Source organism: Octopus sinensis, linkage group LG3, assembly GCF_006345805.1.
Source record: "Octopus sinensis linkage group LG3, ASM634580v1, whole genome shotgun sequence".
Lineage (NCBI taxonomy): Eukaryota > Metazoa > Mollusca > Cephalopoda > Octopoda > Octopodidae > Octopus > Octopus sinensis.
Genome location: NC_042999.1, coordinates 126,582,223 through 126,598,093, shown reverse-complemented (window position 1 = coordinate 126,598,093; position 15,871 = coordinate 126,582,223). Strand labels below are relative to the sequence as shown.

The 15,871-nt window shown below is 33.9% G+C and overlaps 1 protein-coding gene across 3 annotated transcripts in view; it reads left to right on the top strand.

Moving 5' to 3' along the window:
• Positions 1–15,478, top strand: part of LOC115209187 (serine-rich adhesin for platelets) — an 84,066-nt gene extending 68,588 nt beyond the window's left edge. For all 3 annotated transcript variants that reach the window (XM_036501287.1, XM_029777431.2, XM_036501289.1), the window contains 6 exons: positions 1,072–1,143; positions 4,366–4,485; positions 6,113–6,235; positions 7,166–7,283; positions 8,915–9,090; positions 12,267–15,478. In XM_036501287.1, coding sequence (XP_036357180.1) covers positions 1,072–1,143; positions 4,366–4,485; positions 6,113–6,235; positions 7,166–7,283; positions 8,915–9,090; positions 12,267–15,003 — 3,346 coding nt within the window. In that variant the 3' untranslated portion in view covers positions 15,004–15,478. The remainder of the gene's footprint in view (positions 1–1,071; positions 1,144–4,365; positions 4,486–6,112; positions 6,236–7,165; positions 7,284–8,914; positions 9,091–12,266) is intronic.
• Positions 15,479–15,871: the final 393 nt, after the last annotated feature.

Here is a 15,871-nt window from a genome sequence, read left to right as displayed (position 1 = left end):
TACTCTATTGCTATTATGATTAGTCTGTAGAACATTAGTACACTATAGTGATTGTTACATTATGGCCATTGTGTGCATATATATGCATACACAAAATGCACACACACACCACATAGATTTACACAGCTATATATATATGTGCAGGTGGCACATAAAAAGCACCCACTACACTCACGGAGTGGTTGGCGTTAGGAAGGGCATCCAGCTGTAGAAACATTGCCAGATAAGACTGGAGCCCGGTGCAGCCTTCTGGCTTCCCAGATCCCCGGTCGAACCGTCCAACTCATGCTAGCATGGAGAACAGACGTTAAACGATGATGATGATGATATATATATATGTGCATGCTTGTGTATATTTTTCTATTAATATTTCTAACTCAACTCCAGAAGGCTGGGCAAAATACTATGTGGCATTTTATCCATCTTTACATTCTCAGTTCAAATTCTGCTGAGATCAACTTTGCCTTTCAGTATTTTGGAGTTGATAAAATAAGTACCAGTTGAGCACTGGGTTGATATCAGTTTACCCCAACCCCAAAACTTGCTGACCTTGGGCCAAAATTTGAAACCAATATTTCTAACTCCACTAGATTATACATGTGGTAGAAATCTATAAAATGTTATTTTTCTAATCAGAACATTTTTTCCTTAACATCCATTTCCTGTTTATTTTTTACATTATTGCTCTGTTGAATTTATTATTAAAGATTATTCAATGTATACCTTTTTTTTTTTTTCAAGATCCTAAGGTGTGGTTTAAGTGACTGTAAAAGTTCTCTCATTCTCTGCTTCAATATAGCAATGTTTTTTTGCCTTGTACATGACATTTAACTCTCTTTACCATGTCTTATTCCACACCTATTTTATAGCTGAACAGACTTGTTCCACACCTATTTTATAGCTGAATAGAATGTACATCAAGCAATGCAAAACAATTCCTCTCTCTCTCAAAAAAAAAAAATCAATTAAAACAACAATGAAAATCACTATTTAATCATGAAATCCTAAAAATAATAATAAAAAAAAGTGTATTTGACATATTTTTATCTGATCCTATTTCTTTTCTCTTAGGTTTTCACTTCCTGAAACTGAATTTGCAGAAGGACTTAGCAATGCTCAGTCGAGACGAATGGCTAACAAGAGGTGAGTTTTGATTGTTTTTCTTTTATTTATATAAAGTGTGTTTGAGAATCTTTTTTTATTGTTGCAGTATGTAAATTATAGTTATTGTGGAGTAAGGCTCTGTTTTCAGTCACCATCAACATATTTCCACATTTGATGCTATTCTGAAATATTTTTAAAATGGTTGTCCATGTAAAGTTATATGAGCAATTGTTATAGTAACTATCTATGGAAAGGTAGTGAAGGTGCATAGCTTAGTGCATTTGGTTCATGATCATAAGGTCATGAGTTCAATTCTTGGTGGTGCATTGTGCCCTAGGGCAAGACACTTTATTTCACAATGCTCCAGTCCACTCAGCTGCAAAAATGAGTAGTACTTGTAGTTCAAAGGACCAGCCTTGTCATATTCTATGTTATGCTGAATCTCCCTGAAAACTATGTTAAGGGTACATGTGCCTGTGGAGTGCTTGGCCACTTACATGTTAATTTCACAAGCAGGCTGTTCCATTGATTGGCTCAATTGGAACTTTCATTGTTGGAACTGATGGAGTGCCAGGTATCTTTGGGAAGATATGTATATAGTTGTTACAGAATGTGAAACATTTTCAAAGACAAGATGAGTTAAGTGAATTAAAGAACTTAATACATTGTCATTATTGTTGTTGCCACCATTATTGTTGTTGTCATCATTGAAACCCAACAGTGAACGTATTTTAAAGTGGTTTCTGAAAAATAAATGTGTTTGTGCGTCTAAGGTGTGAATTCTATAGAATATATTGATTCATTGGAGGTAGTAGGTAAGTTCTGTTGAAAAGGTTGCCTAACAGCTTCATGGGATTGACTCAATAATAGCATAGCTTCTAGGTCGAAGAAGAGGCTTTGAAGACTATTTTGCAAGTGACAAATATATTCTCTTTCTCTCTTTTCTGCTTCATATAAGAAATCATGTTTATAAGATGGCTTGTATCAGATATAATATATTACTTGCTTGCTTACTTGGTTCATGCTCTTGCTTGATGGGACTGGGGTCACTCCAGGCTAGTGGTACCAGAGACATCATTATGTGCATAGAGCGGATCAGGTCCACCAGTACTCTCCATTGCTGGTGGTCCCGTACCAGCCCTTCTGCATCCTCCAAGGTGACATTGAGCCTCTGGAGATCCACCCCAATCATGTTCAGCCATTTGGTGCGGGGCCTGCCATGAGGCCTCTTTCAGCCTGCAGCTGGTACATGAGAATAAAGGCCTGGTAGGATGATCTAGCAGGAGATGGAGCATACAAACAATGAAGGTAGAATATATCCAGAACGCAAATGAAATAATATGAGTATGAAATATTGAATGTGCAAGATGAACTTATAGAGTGAGATAAAAGAGAGGAGTATAAGCACAAAAAAAAAAAAATCCATTTTGCATTGCTTCATCTCAACCTGTTATTATTCAGTCAAGCATGCGTGTGAGAAGCTGTTTTGTGTTATGTCCAATGAACAAATACAAATTCACGACTTTTCAATCAAGATGTTAACATGGTGATTACAAATGGAGAGATAAAGAAGAAAGAATAAAAGTAATCTGGAAGAATCCTAAGTCAGACACCTATGTTTTCATTGAGAATTACTGTATAGTATAAAAGTATGATTAAAAATTGAGCTAACAGAAACATGGAAAATTTAATTTAATGCAAACATAAAAATATTTGTTATTAAAATGACCAAATCTGTAAATGGAAACAAAATGCGAGTGTAGATGAAAACAAATAAAAAACAATCTTGAAATCAAGCATTAGAATTAGTCCTTTATGCTTTTTAACATTTAAGATGCCACCATATCTTAATATAATTAGTAGCGACTCTATTAGTTTTAAGACAACTAATTTGTTTTTATATATAGTTTTGATAATTTTTTCATAGATGATTTTTTTCTTGGTTTTACGATAGTTGGATCGTGTCAATGGGTAATCTCCCTTAGTTTTGACTTCTCACTTATCAGACCAAGTAGATATAAAAGTCCTGCTAATTTGTTTGTTGATGATTATAACTGTTACAGTATATAAGTGTTTAAAATTTGTTATTTCTCCATTCTATTAGAAATAGCAATGTTAATTTCACAACATGATCTTATAGTGAGACTGTTAAATAAAATCAAATAATTGTGAGGATAACTTATAGCTTCCTAACTTTGTAAAATGTAGAATTTAGCATAATTTATTTGTCTTGGTGTGCTGACTATACTAAAGGAAGGATGAAAAGATGCTTTACATGACTACAAATGACTAGAAATTTTAATACCTTTATGTATAGGAAACAGAAATATTAAATGTGTATATTCTGGACCAGTGGCAGCTTGTGTATAGGCATTGCAGAACTGCAGCACCCCCTATTTCCACTCAATATTATTGATAACATTCAATATAATGAGTCCTTTTTTCTTTAATTCATTCTTTATACTTGTTCATTATATAATCCTTATGCTTAATGTCAGTAGCCATCCCTTAATTTATGAAAAAAATACAAAAATCCTTGTATAGACTGTGTGCTTCACAGTTCCAGCGATGTGGTGTTTGGCTGTTGTGCACATGCTCATGTATCCAAGATAGGAAGCTTCATGCTAGGCAGAGAGAGCACTGGTGTGCTGGTGAAAGGTAGTGTTTCTTTTTGACTCCACATGTGTTGTGCTTAAAAACGTGTTTATGTTCTTGAATGTCATAAAGTGTAGAATTAGATTATTATCCAGCTTTCAGCTTCAGTGTTGTTGTCAGTATTTGAAAAATAGCCCCCCCCCCCCTATTTTGTGATTTAGGGGGATTTTTGAAAAACAAGGTGGAATTCACAGTGGTGTTCAGTGAACAAATTAAAAACACTACCCAGCAGTGGCTAAATTGTGAACTCATCAAGTTTATGTATAAATTTTCTTTTTATATGTTTGTTTCCTTTTACACAATATTAAAACAATAGCTAAAAATTTTCTGAAGCAGCACCACCACTAATTTTATCTACGAGCCGCCACTGTTCTGAACACCATCTTCTTTCCTCTTTTAAATTTCAAACTTCCAAACTTGCCTCAAATTATTCTAGAAGAGACTGCCTCCCTATCTATGATAGCTCGCCATCAGGGATACACCACATATTTAATTAATCTTTAATTTCATCAAAGATTTATTATAAAAATGTTTTTTATTCAATAAACCTGAAATTGTATTTTATGAGAATAATATTAAGATTTATTTTGTATTCTGTCGTTATAGTGTGGCTGAAGGAATTGCATTATTTAAAAGAAACCAAGAATTAGAAGCAATGCAGATGTTTAATAAAGCTCTTCAGATAGATCCCAGCAACGTAGAAGCTCTTGTTGCTCGAGGTGCTTTGTAAGTATAAGAAATAATCAGGACTTGTTAAATATTTTATTTTTTCATGTATTTTTAGTATTTTTAATTTACAACTTTATATATAAAAAAAGGAAAGAAATGACACTTTCTCAAAAAATTGTTCAGCCATATAATACAATGTCTAACTTGGATTCTGACATTGCAAACAAGTTACTTGATCTCAGTAAGCAAACATGCAGTCTTTATGCTTACACACAGAGGCATGGCTGTGTTGTTGAGAAGTTTGCTTCTCTGCCACATGGTTTTGTTTTCAGTCCCTCTTAGTATGGCACCTTGGGCAGGTGTTTTCTACTACAGCCTTGGGCTGACCAAAGCCTTGTGAGTGGATTTGGTAGATGGGAACCTGAATGTATATATATGTGTGTGTTTTGTCGCCAGTTGCTTTTAAGGCAATGTGGTGGGCAATGTTTTTGTCAGTTTCTCCTGTCAACAAATAATCTGGGTACTTCATGTGTTTGAAGCCTTGTGGAGAAAAAGGGATACCTTATTTGGAAACAGATGAGAGTTAGCATCAGGAAGAGTATCCAGCTATAAAACAATGTCTCAACATATTTGTGCAACCCATTCATGCATGGCAAAACAATCATATAACACAAACAAACTACTGTCTGTAAGTTTCTTTCCTTTTTTGTCTCTATATTTTCTTGCTAAGATAAGTGGAGGTTTTTCCCCTATTATCCAAATACTGTTAACCACCTGCCAACTGTGAAGTAGGAGTAGTTCTGGGGTTTTCTCATTTAGGAGAACCAGAGGAAGTGAAGTGATTAATGTTAAGAAAAGCTGTAAAAATTATCAATTCACCCTTACGTGGGGAGGGGAAAGAAAAAATTCATCCTGTTCAAAATTGACAGAATTTAATTTGTCTCTAAAATTTCCCTGCTGTAGTTTTATTAGTTTGAAAATTGTATTTTTGTATTTAAATAGAGTATAATGTATTCATTAATTTCTGTTATTTTATATATATATATATATATATCGTTTTTGGATTTGGTTTGCAAGATTCTTTATGTGAGTTCATATGTTGAAGCATATTTGGTGTGTCTGGGGAGAGTCATTTTCTTTTTGTGCCTTATAATTTAACACACTCACCGGTAAAATTTCCACTTATTTCTTATTTTTATTTTCCTAAAATTTTCGTTGTGTCTTGCAACCTTTTCAATAGTCTTGACTCAAGACTATTGAAAAGGCACAAAAAGAAAATGATTCTCCCCAGACACAACAGTATATATATATATAAAACAGTTATAAAGAGTATAGAGACTGGTACATCAACAAATCTTTTTTTTAATTTTTACTGTTGGTCATACAGTGCATCTGTAAAATTAAAAGAAAAAATTGATGACTTATCAGTCTCCATATTCTTTATAATTGTTTGAAATATATACTCTTGATCATATTCATAATCCAGGGAAGTGAGCCCAGAGTTACCTGTCAGAAGAATTATAGTATGATTGCTAACACTAAATGATCATTGATGAAGTTAGCTGTAACCTGGAGTATGCCTGAGAGCTACCATGGTTTTTATCTGGATAATTTTATCCCTATACAGTCACACACTATATTCTGCTATATTCATATATTTATGTTGTAACTTGTAATCTTTCAGATATGCTAATAATGAAAATTACAAAAGAGCTATTGAAGACTTTGAAGGAGCTTATTCCACAAATCCTCGCCATCAAAATGCCTGCAAATATCTTTGTCAAACACTTGTAGCTCATGGGAAAATGTAAGCTTTTTTTTCTACGAGGGTGAGTCAAAAAGTAATGCCATTTTGTTTAGGACAGGTATAATTACCGATACAGGAACATGTATCATACATCAAAATGAAGCTGGTCCTCTGTAGATCACATCCCTACTTCGCAACATAGTCACTGTTTCTCTTAATAGCAATGTTCCACCTTTGAATGAGAGCATGTATCCCTGCCCCGCAAAATTCTGTTGACTGTTCTTTGAGCCACTTCTTAACTACAGTTTTCATTTCCTTGTCACTGGAATAATGTTTGCCTCTCAAACCCTCTTTCGTGGCACCGAAGAGATGATAGTCTGAAGGCGCTAAATCTGGTGAGTGTGGAGGTAGTGAAGAAGTGGCTCAAAGAACAGTCAACAGAATTTTTGGGGGCAGAGATACATGCTATCATTCGAAGGTGGAACGTTGCTATTGAGAGAAATGGTGACTATGTTGAGAAGTAGGGATGTGATACACAAAGGACCATCTTCATTTTGATGTATGATACATGTTCCTGCGTTGGTAGTTATACCTGTCCTAAACAAAATGGCATTACTTTTTGACTCACCCTCGTATTTTTATTATAAGTATATATAATTTTAATATAATTTTGTTTGATTTTATTATTTGTATCTTTTAATTAAATTTGTCTTTATCAATTTAATGAAAGATGTAAGCATATATTAAACAAATTATTTATTAATTCTTTATAAACAAAATAATAATTTGTATTTTTAAAATCAGAATTGTAATTGAAATAAGATTTAAAATATATATACATGTGTGTGTGTTTTTGTTTGTTTGTTTTGAAATGAAAATATTTTAAGAAATAAAAAGGGGTGAATAACTATGATTCTGTTTCATCTAATTATATTTGCAATGTTGCCTGAACTGTTTATCTTTCACAACTGTGATGATTTCATTTGCTAGCCTGGAAGAACAGAATAAAGCAGATGAAGCAGAGCACTACTATAAGCGGGCACTCCAAGTGGATCCACTTAATACAGATGCCAGTCGTTATATGCGGCATATTTTGTTTAAGTCAAAGGTTAGAAAATGTGTTAAAGCAAAAAACATTTTGAATAACATCTACATATATTTAACTTTTAGGTTAAGGATTTCCATGAGATATTTGATTACAAAAAAAAAAGAAAAATATAATTTGTTGCAAGTTAAGTGATTTGCGCAGATAAATTATTAGTAAAGAATTTATGGTGAAATAGATAATGACAATGATGATGTTAATTATTATTATTTTTATCATCATCGGCAGCGGCGGCGGTGTCATTACAATAATAATAATAATAATAATAATAATAATAATAATATAAGACGGCAAGCTGGAAGAATCGTTAGCATGCCAGACAAAATTCTTAGTGGCATTTCATCTGTCTTTATATTCTGAGTTCAAATTCCACTGAGGTTGACTTCACCTTTCATCTTTTCAGGGTTGATAAAATAAGTGCCAGTTGATCACTGGGATCAATATAATCAATTTGCTCCTTCCCTTGAAATTGCTGGCATTGTGCCAAAATTTGAAACCATTATTATTATTGTTGTTGTTGTTGTTGTGAACTGATAAAATTGTTAGTATGCTAAACAAAATGCTTAGAGATTTCTGATAACCAAATTTCATTCAACACCATCGAAATATATATTCTACACATCATCATCATTATTTAATGTCTGTCTTCCATGCTGTGTCTTCATTCATTAACAATATTACATTCCCTAAAAATGTTAGGCTTTATGGTCTCTGTTAATCTTTCGTAGAAACTAGACGTATTACATAACCAAGACTACATGACAGAGGATGGTTTTCTAGGCACAGAGTTTACTACTGTTCACAGTATGGAAGAAGTATGTTCTATACTAAGATAGACTTAATCCATCAGCATGTATGTCTTAATAAGACAACTATTCTCTACCTGTTAAACTATAACTATTCATTCACCATTGAGTTATGACATTCTGTTTCTGCTGAAACCACTGTCTGTCAGTTTCTTTCCCTCTAAGCTCACTTGGTTCATTCACCTCATCTCCTCATGTCATCTTTAGTTCTTCTTGGAAACAGGTACTTCTCTAGGTCTGCCTCACTGTCTACATTTTCCTTTTAACAATTATCCGAAAGAGTTGATTGCAGTAATTTCACATTATTATTTCTGTTATCAAATTGCATGGATATGAAGAGAATTAGTGTTTGTCTTTAGACTGACTAGTAAAAAAAAAAATATTGGTTTCAAATTTTGGCACAAAGCCAGAAGGTTTACAGGAGGAGCTAAGTCAATTAAATCAACCCTAATTTTCAACTGGTACTTATTTTATTGACCCTGAAAGGATGAAAGACAAAGTTGTTCCCAACGGAATTTGAACTCAGAACATATAGACAGACAAAATGCTACTAAGCATTTTACCTAACATTTTAGCAATTCCGCCAGATTGCTCTCCTAGTAAAAAATATTATCATTGGAAATGTTTCCCTTGCATTTATTAATTAATAATCAATATCATGTTCTCAACTTCCTTTCACTTTCTTTTGCTCAATTGCTTAGCCTATCCAGTAGATTTTACATCTACCCATCTGCTGCAGATTCTCTTTAATTACAAAGGATTATCTGCAACTATTATTTTCTTTTTTGTGATGATAACACTAAACATACTTTGATCAATTGCTTGCAGGCTGATCCTAATTCCACTCCAGCTGGCCGTAATATAGAATCTTCTTCCTCAAGACATAGAAATTCATCCCACTTGGATAGTATGGAAGGAAGCTTTTCACAACATAAATCTAAACTAGATAAATCTGGACATTCCTACAAGAGGGTTGTTGTCTCTGATAAATATCAACATTATAGGTAAATAGATTGCAGTTTAGTGAGAGTGCTATGAATTAATGTGTGTGTGTGTGTGCGTGCGCGTGTGTGTGTGTGTGTGTGCGTGCGTGTGTGTGTGTATATATGTATGTGTGTATATCACCATCATTATCATTTAATGTCCATTGTCTGTGCTGGCATGGGTTGGACAGTTTGACCAGGGCTGGTAAGCTGAGGGGCTGCACCAGACTCCAATCTGATTTGGCATAGTCTCTATGTCAAATATATATATATATATATATATATGCATATATATATATATATAATATATATATATATATATATATATATATATATATATATATATATATATAGATAGATAGATAAATTGTTTGAAGTGGTGTACAGAGATTTTTATATATTAAGAAAAGGAAGTAGTCAGAATTTTGGATGATTATTTATTTAGTGCTTTCATCTTGTTTCAGAGATTCATCAGAAATGATTTTTTTACAGAAAATTTATGCCTTTTATGTATCTGAGTCGAAAAATTTCTGCCATCCCTGAAAAAGATACCTTTCTCTCTTTTTCTTTCCTTTTTTCTCCCTTTAACCAAACTTCCAATTACTTAACCACATGCTCACACACACATACATTCACACACACACACACAAACATTCTCTTCCCAATTCAACTCCAGACATTTTCAACTATCTCACATCTCTTATTATAAAAGGCAGATTTTATCTGCCTCCCTTTGTCAGTTATAGAAATCTACAATATAGGATTTCTTCAATTACAATTTACCTAGCATTTTTAAGAGTAGAATGCATCGGGTCATGCCAGGTCCAGTTTTTAAAATTTAAACTCCAATTAAGCAAAATTTACAGAAAACTCACATTCTGGTGTGTATGTCAAATGCTTTTCTTAATGTGGTTTACACCACACGCACACGCAGTGTGCAACGAATAAAATGAAAGTAATTCACTGTGTGTGTGTTGACAGGTAGACAATAGAATGCGATGGCGATGGCATATTTGTTTCTGTCTATCACGCTGATAGATACATGAGTAAAATGTATGGCAAGCTAAGAGATAAGAGTGAGTGAAAATGTTCTTGGAAGAGAGTAAATAGCGAGAGTGATTTGAGGAAGACTTTACATTAAATAACCATAGTGGCTTGTATATATATATATATATATATATATATATATACATACATAAGACAGTAAGGTGTGATTTGGCTGCTATTTCTACCATGTCTAGCTGCCATGTAGGGGTCTCCCTCATAGGCTCATACATACATATATACATAGATAAGACAGTAAGGTGTGATTTGGGGGAAATTTGGCTGCTATTTCTACCAGGTCTAGCTACCATGTAGAGGTCCCCCTCATTGGCTCATATATATATACATACATAAGACAGTAAGGTGTGATTTGAGGGAGATTTGGCTGCTGTTTCTACCAGGTCTGTTAGGCCTTCTCATGTAAACTCAAGCTTTCTCATGCCTTGAACATAAGACCAAAGCAGAGAATGTATTCTTTTATTCTTCTGCTTTTTCCAGCCATTGGTCTGTGGCCATGCTGGGGCAATGCCTTGAAGAATTGTAGTTTAATGAATCAACTCCAGTTTTATTTTTGTAAGCATTGTACTTATTCTATCTGTTTCCTTTGCCAAACCACTAGGTGACAGGGATGTAAACAAACCAACATTCGTTGTCAAGCAGTGGTGGAGGACAATCACAAGCACAGACACGCACACACACACACATACATGCATACACATATACACACATACATACATACATACATATATATATATATGTGTGTATATATATATTGCAGCGTGGAAGGTGTTTGTAAGCCATTTAAGAAACACACAAAAACCGTTAGATTCACTTCAACATTTAAATTTAATTTGCCAAAATATTTTCCTCGCTTTGAGACCGTGACCTGTTCACTGACAAAAATATCGTGCTAACAGGTCGCGGTCTCAAAGCGACGAAAATATTTTGACAAATTAAATTTAAATGTTGAAGTGAATCTAACGGTTTTTGTGTGTTTCTTAAATGGCTTATAAACACCTTCAACGCTGCAACTGTTTTCGTTCCAGCACACGATCTCAGATCAAGTCACTTGCTATGCAAGTACATCTCTGTAACTATATATATATTTATATATATATATATATATATTGGTAAAAACAGTAAGATAACAAAAGAAAGAAAGAGACCTCAATATTATGTAAATAGAGGAAATCTTTATATATAAAAGTGAGGTTGTGTCTGTCTCCTACGATTTAGATTCCTAACTACTCCCACATTTTGCGGTGCAGTTTAACCAAAACCGGGTATCTTATAGTCGTGATTCATATCGAGACCGTCTGGGTATTAGCGCGCGTCTACGATGAGTCTACGATTTAAAAAAAAATTTACCATCAATTTTTCGCATTTTTAATCCATTTTTGACATATATAAGGGAAGTGACTCTCTAAAATTTATTATTAAATCTCAGAACGTAAAAAGCTACAGTAACACCCCTCCCCCTTTGTGGTTAGCCATATTGAGATGGCTATTATACTTTACATCTCTAAAAATGCTTATATAATTATTTCCCTTACAAACCCGAGCAACGCCGGGCGATACTGCTAGTATTTATATAAAAGGCATGAGTTTTCTGTTAAAGCATCATTCCTGATGAATGATTGAAATGAAATGAAAGTGTTAAATAAATAATCTCCTTTTTCTGAATATATATATTTATATTCTTTTCCTTGTTTCAGTCATTTGACTGCAGCCATGCTGGCGTATTGTCTTTAGTTGAACAAATCGAACCCAGGACTTATTCTTTGTGAGCCTAGTACTTATCCTATCAGTCTCTTTTGCCAAACTGCTAAGTTACGAGAATGTAAACACACCAACATCAGTTGTCAAGTGATGGTTGGGAGAAAAACACACACACACACACACATATATAACAGGCTTCTTTCAGTTTCCATCTACTAAATCCATTCATAAGGCTTTGGTCAGCCGGAGGCTATAGTAGAAGACACTGGCCAAAGGTGCCACGGAATGAGACTGAACCTGTAACCATGGGGTTAGGAAGCAAATTTTTTACCACACAGCCACGCTGCACCTATGTATATGTATATTGTAGATATATATGAATGCATAGTTATTTTTCAATCTGATTTTCATTGTCTTTCTTCTTTTTTTCTCAGAAAAGATCACAAGTACCATGATGGCTCAGCTTCTGATGCATCCTCTTCACATTCTTTAAACCTGAATCCATCAAGAATGCATCGTTCTCTTGATGTAGACTCCCATAAATCCCAGCATAGTCGCCACTCAGAGACACATAATGAAAGTCGCTCCGATACTCGTGATTCCCACTTTTCTGATAGTCAAACAGTCTCTGAATTCAGCCATAGCCATTGGGAACGGCATAGCTCACCTGGGAAAAGCTATAAGATAAATCCAGAAACCAGGTTAGTGCAAAATAAGTCAATCCGTGACAGACGGAGTAGGACTAATTCTAAATCTCCTGACTATTCAGTATGGGATGGAAAGTTATCTCGAGATAATTCTCCACATAGTTATGACTCTGTGCCCTCCACTTATAGAAAACCTTCATCTAACATCAGTGATCATTTGAACAGGACTAAAGTCAGATCACAGAGTCAAGAGTTCAAAGAGATTTATATCAACCGAGAAAGATCTCATAGATTTCCTCCAAATGAAGAGAGCCATTCCAAGTCAAAAAAGACATTACAAGAAGTCATTTTTGATGATAATTATCAATCTATGTGTAAATACAGCAGTTTAAATTCTAAGGAGTGTTATGATGACAGCCAAGACAGGAAAAGTAACTATAGGGTGAAGAGCCGATCACCTAGCAATGACAGCAAAAAGTCAAATAAACATTTAACATCTCATCAACACATAGAATCAAGTAAAAGAAGACAATTGAAGGATCTTCATGGTAAACAAGCTGTTGATGAATCCTACTCAATGAAAGGAGGTGGAAAGGATTCTGACTTGTATTTCACACATGATAATAAAATAGGCAAGAAACGAAGTCTGAGTCGGGATAGAAAACACAAGTCTAATGAACCAGCTTATAAATATGCCAGGAAACATTCACCAACTGCAAGTCTCCCTGAACTGAATCGCGATGATGATGGCAGCCAAAAATTCAAACTACCAGATATTGTTGAAAGTACCCGTAGTCATAGGAGAAGTGTGTGTATTGAACCACGACAGAAACATACACATTCAGTAAATAAAAAGTCTAATTCTAATAGCAAACATCAAAGTTCAAAGGAATCCAGCAGTCTTGATACTAATATAAAGCAATCTTTGCAAAGGAAAGGAAAATGTGGCAGACACAGAAGTAGTTCTACTGATTCTTCTTCATCTTCATCATCGTCATCATCATCATCTTCATCATCGTCATCATCATCATCATCATCCACTTCTACGTCTTCATCTTCTTCCTCATCCCCTTCATCAAATACTTCATCTAGTTCTAGTTCTGCTTCTTCAAACAGAACTCGAGATAAATTGAAGAGATCTTTAGATAATCATTCAGTTTTTAATTTAAAATATAAACATAATGACAGTTGTGATGAATCAAAGAGTTATCAATCAAAGAAATGTGTTTTGGATTCTGAAACAACTGCAAAACGTTTACGAAAGACTGAAAAACTTAAAGAAGAAGAGACAGTGTCTGAGAAAAAATTATCAAAGCCTGAGAATAAAGACTATAAAAGTCATAGATCAAGCCATAGTAGGAGTTCCAAACACACAAAGTCTCATGAAGATGATAAGAATGATTTTAGACGTAGAAAAGAAGAAACTAATTCTAGATCATCTGAGTCTAGTTCAAAGGGATGTTACATTCCAAAATCTAATAAAGAAGACTCTAGCTCTCATGCTTATTACCATCAATCAGCTACTGGAAAGAGCCCATCAGGTTCAGATAAATTAGTAGGTTCATCTTCTAGAATTAATGATTCTGTTGATAAATTTCTAGAAGCTGACAGGAAATTTATGGATAGGAAAAATTTGTTTCAAGATTCAGAATCTAGTGGTAAAACACTAGATACTGATACTTTGAAGTTAGAAAATGTGAAAAAAATTCCAGAAACTGATAGATGTTCAAGGTTTGTTAAATGTTCTTCAGACGAGGTAAGAACTATAGATGATAATGAAAATACTGAATTTAAAGACACTGTTACTTTAAGTATTGGTGAAGACAATCGGAAACGTAGAAATATTGCATCAAAACAAATCAATTATGAGACTTTTAACTCTGTTACTAAAGTTTCTTTACTGGGCAATTGTGATGAAAGTGACTGCAATCAATCAGTACAGAAAGTTAAAAATATGTCACAAATTACTGAGGAATGTTCAGAAACAACACTTGTAAAATCTGATAGATGCTTTGAGAATATGGGAATGAATAGTTCTAGTAAATCCTGTTCAGAAAATGAAACTAGTTTACTGACTAATGAAGATAAACAACAGCCACCTTTGCCTACTTGTGTATCACCTCCACCTCTTCCACCATTTCCTGAACAACAGTCTCCTTTACTGTTACCTCCACTTCCTTCTTCTCCTTTGATTGAGACAGCAGGAAAGAAAGATTCAAAGTTATGCAGACACAATGAAGAGGTTGAAGAACAAGATGAAAGTGTTTCAGAAATTATCTCTAATAGTAATACTACTCAAAGAGAGCAGATATTTGATGGAGAGAAACAAATGAAAGAAGTGGGTGGGAAGCAGATTTATAAAGATGGAAATAAAAGTTTCAATGAGAGCACTAATGACACTATAAAAATGATTCAGTCAACAGAAACTCTTGATGAATTGGAGAGTTTCTTAAGTCAATTGAAGGAGAAAAAGAAACAACAAATGATGGCTGAAGGTAAAGTATCAAAATGGAGAAAAGTGTGAATAAAGAAAGAAGTCATTTTTTTTTATGTAAATAAGCTTCTACAAAGGAGAAACTTGGTCATTGTGGTTTTCTCTCCCATTTTAATTTTCAATAGTCTAAGTTAATGCCTGAATCTGATATAAATCACCAGCTTCATCCTATCCATTATTGTTGAAGAGAGAAACATCTTGTAAAAAGCCTCAGAATATTAGTATTATTAGAACTACAAAATGTTCCTCTATGCTCTGGCACTGGCATTTATTGGAGGTTGGTATTCTTTCACATGGACAATTTTTATCTGAAATAGCTTACTTTTCATTCTTTGTTCCTTGGCAGACTGTTGTCCCCCACCATTTCTCTCACTTTGTAAATCTATCTTGTTGTTCACAGCTGTGCAGCACATGGTTGTTCTCTGTGAATGTATGCTAATCATTTCAATTATCAGGTTTTTTCCCCTGAGGGATTTGATTTGATTAAATTATCTTTTCCTATGGACTTCAGTCTTTTTTTTTTATCTTTTTTTTCAATTTTCTTTTACTATATGCACTCACCAAGTAAACTCCTTAAATATAAAAACAAGATTAAACTTGGAGTTATATAAGTATGGGGATGGTGACAAAAAGAAGACCAATGGTCTTGGTAAGAGTGAATCGTAAGTAATTTTAACAACTGAGATATATTCTTGTTAGATGAATTTGGATTATTTTGATGGTATCTATTGATATGTTCTTTGAAATATTCCACTTCAGTTTGGAAATTTTATGAATCTGAGACTGAGTTTTGAAAATTAACTGATTAGCATTGTGTTATAAAAAGTGGTCCCTTCAGTAATGCCTTACAAAACAGGATATTATGGTGCAATTATATGGATGTTAGAATTTATAAGAG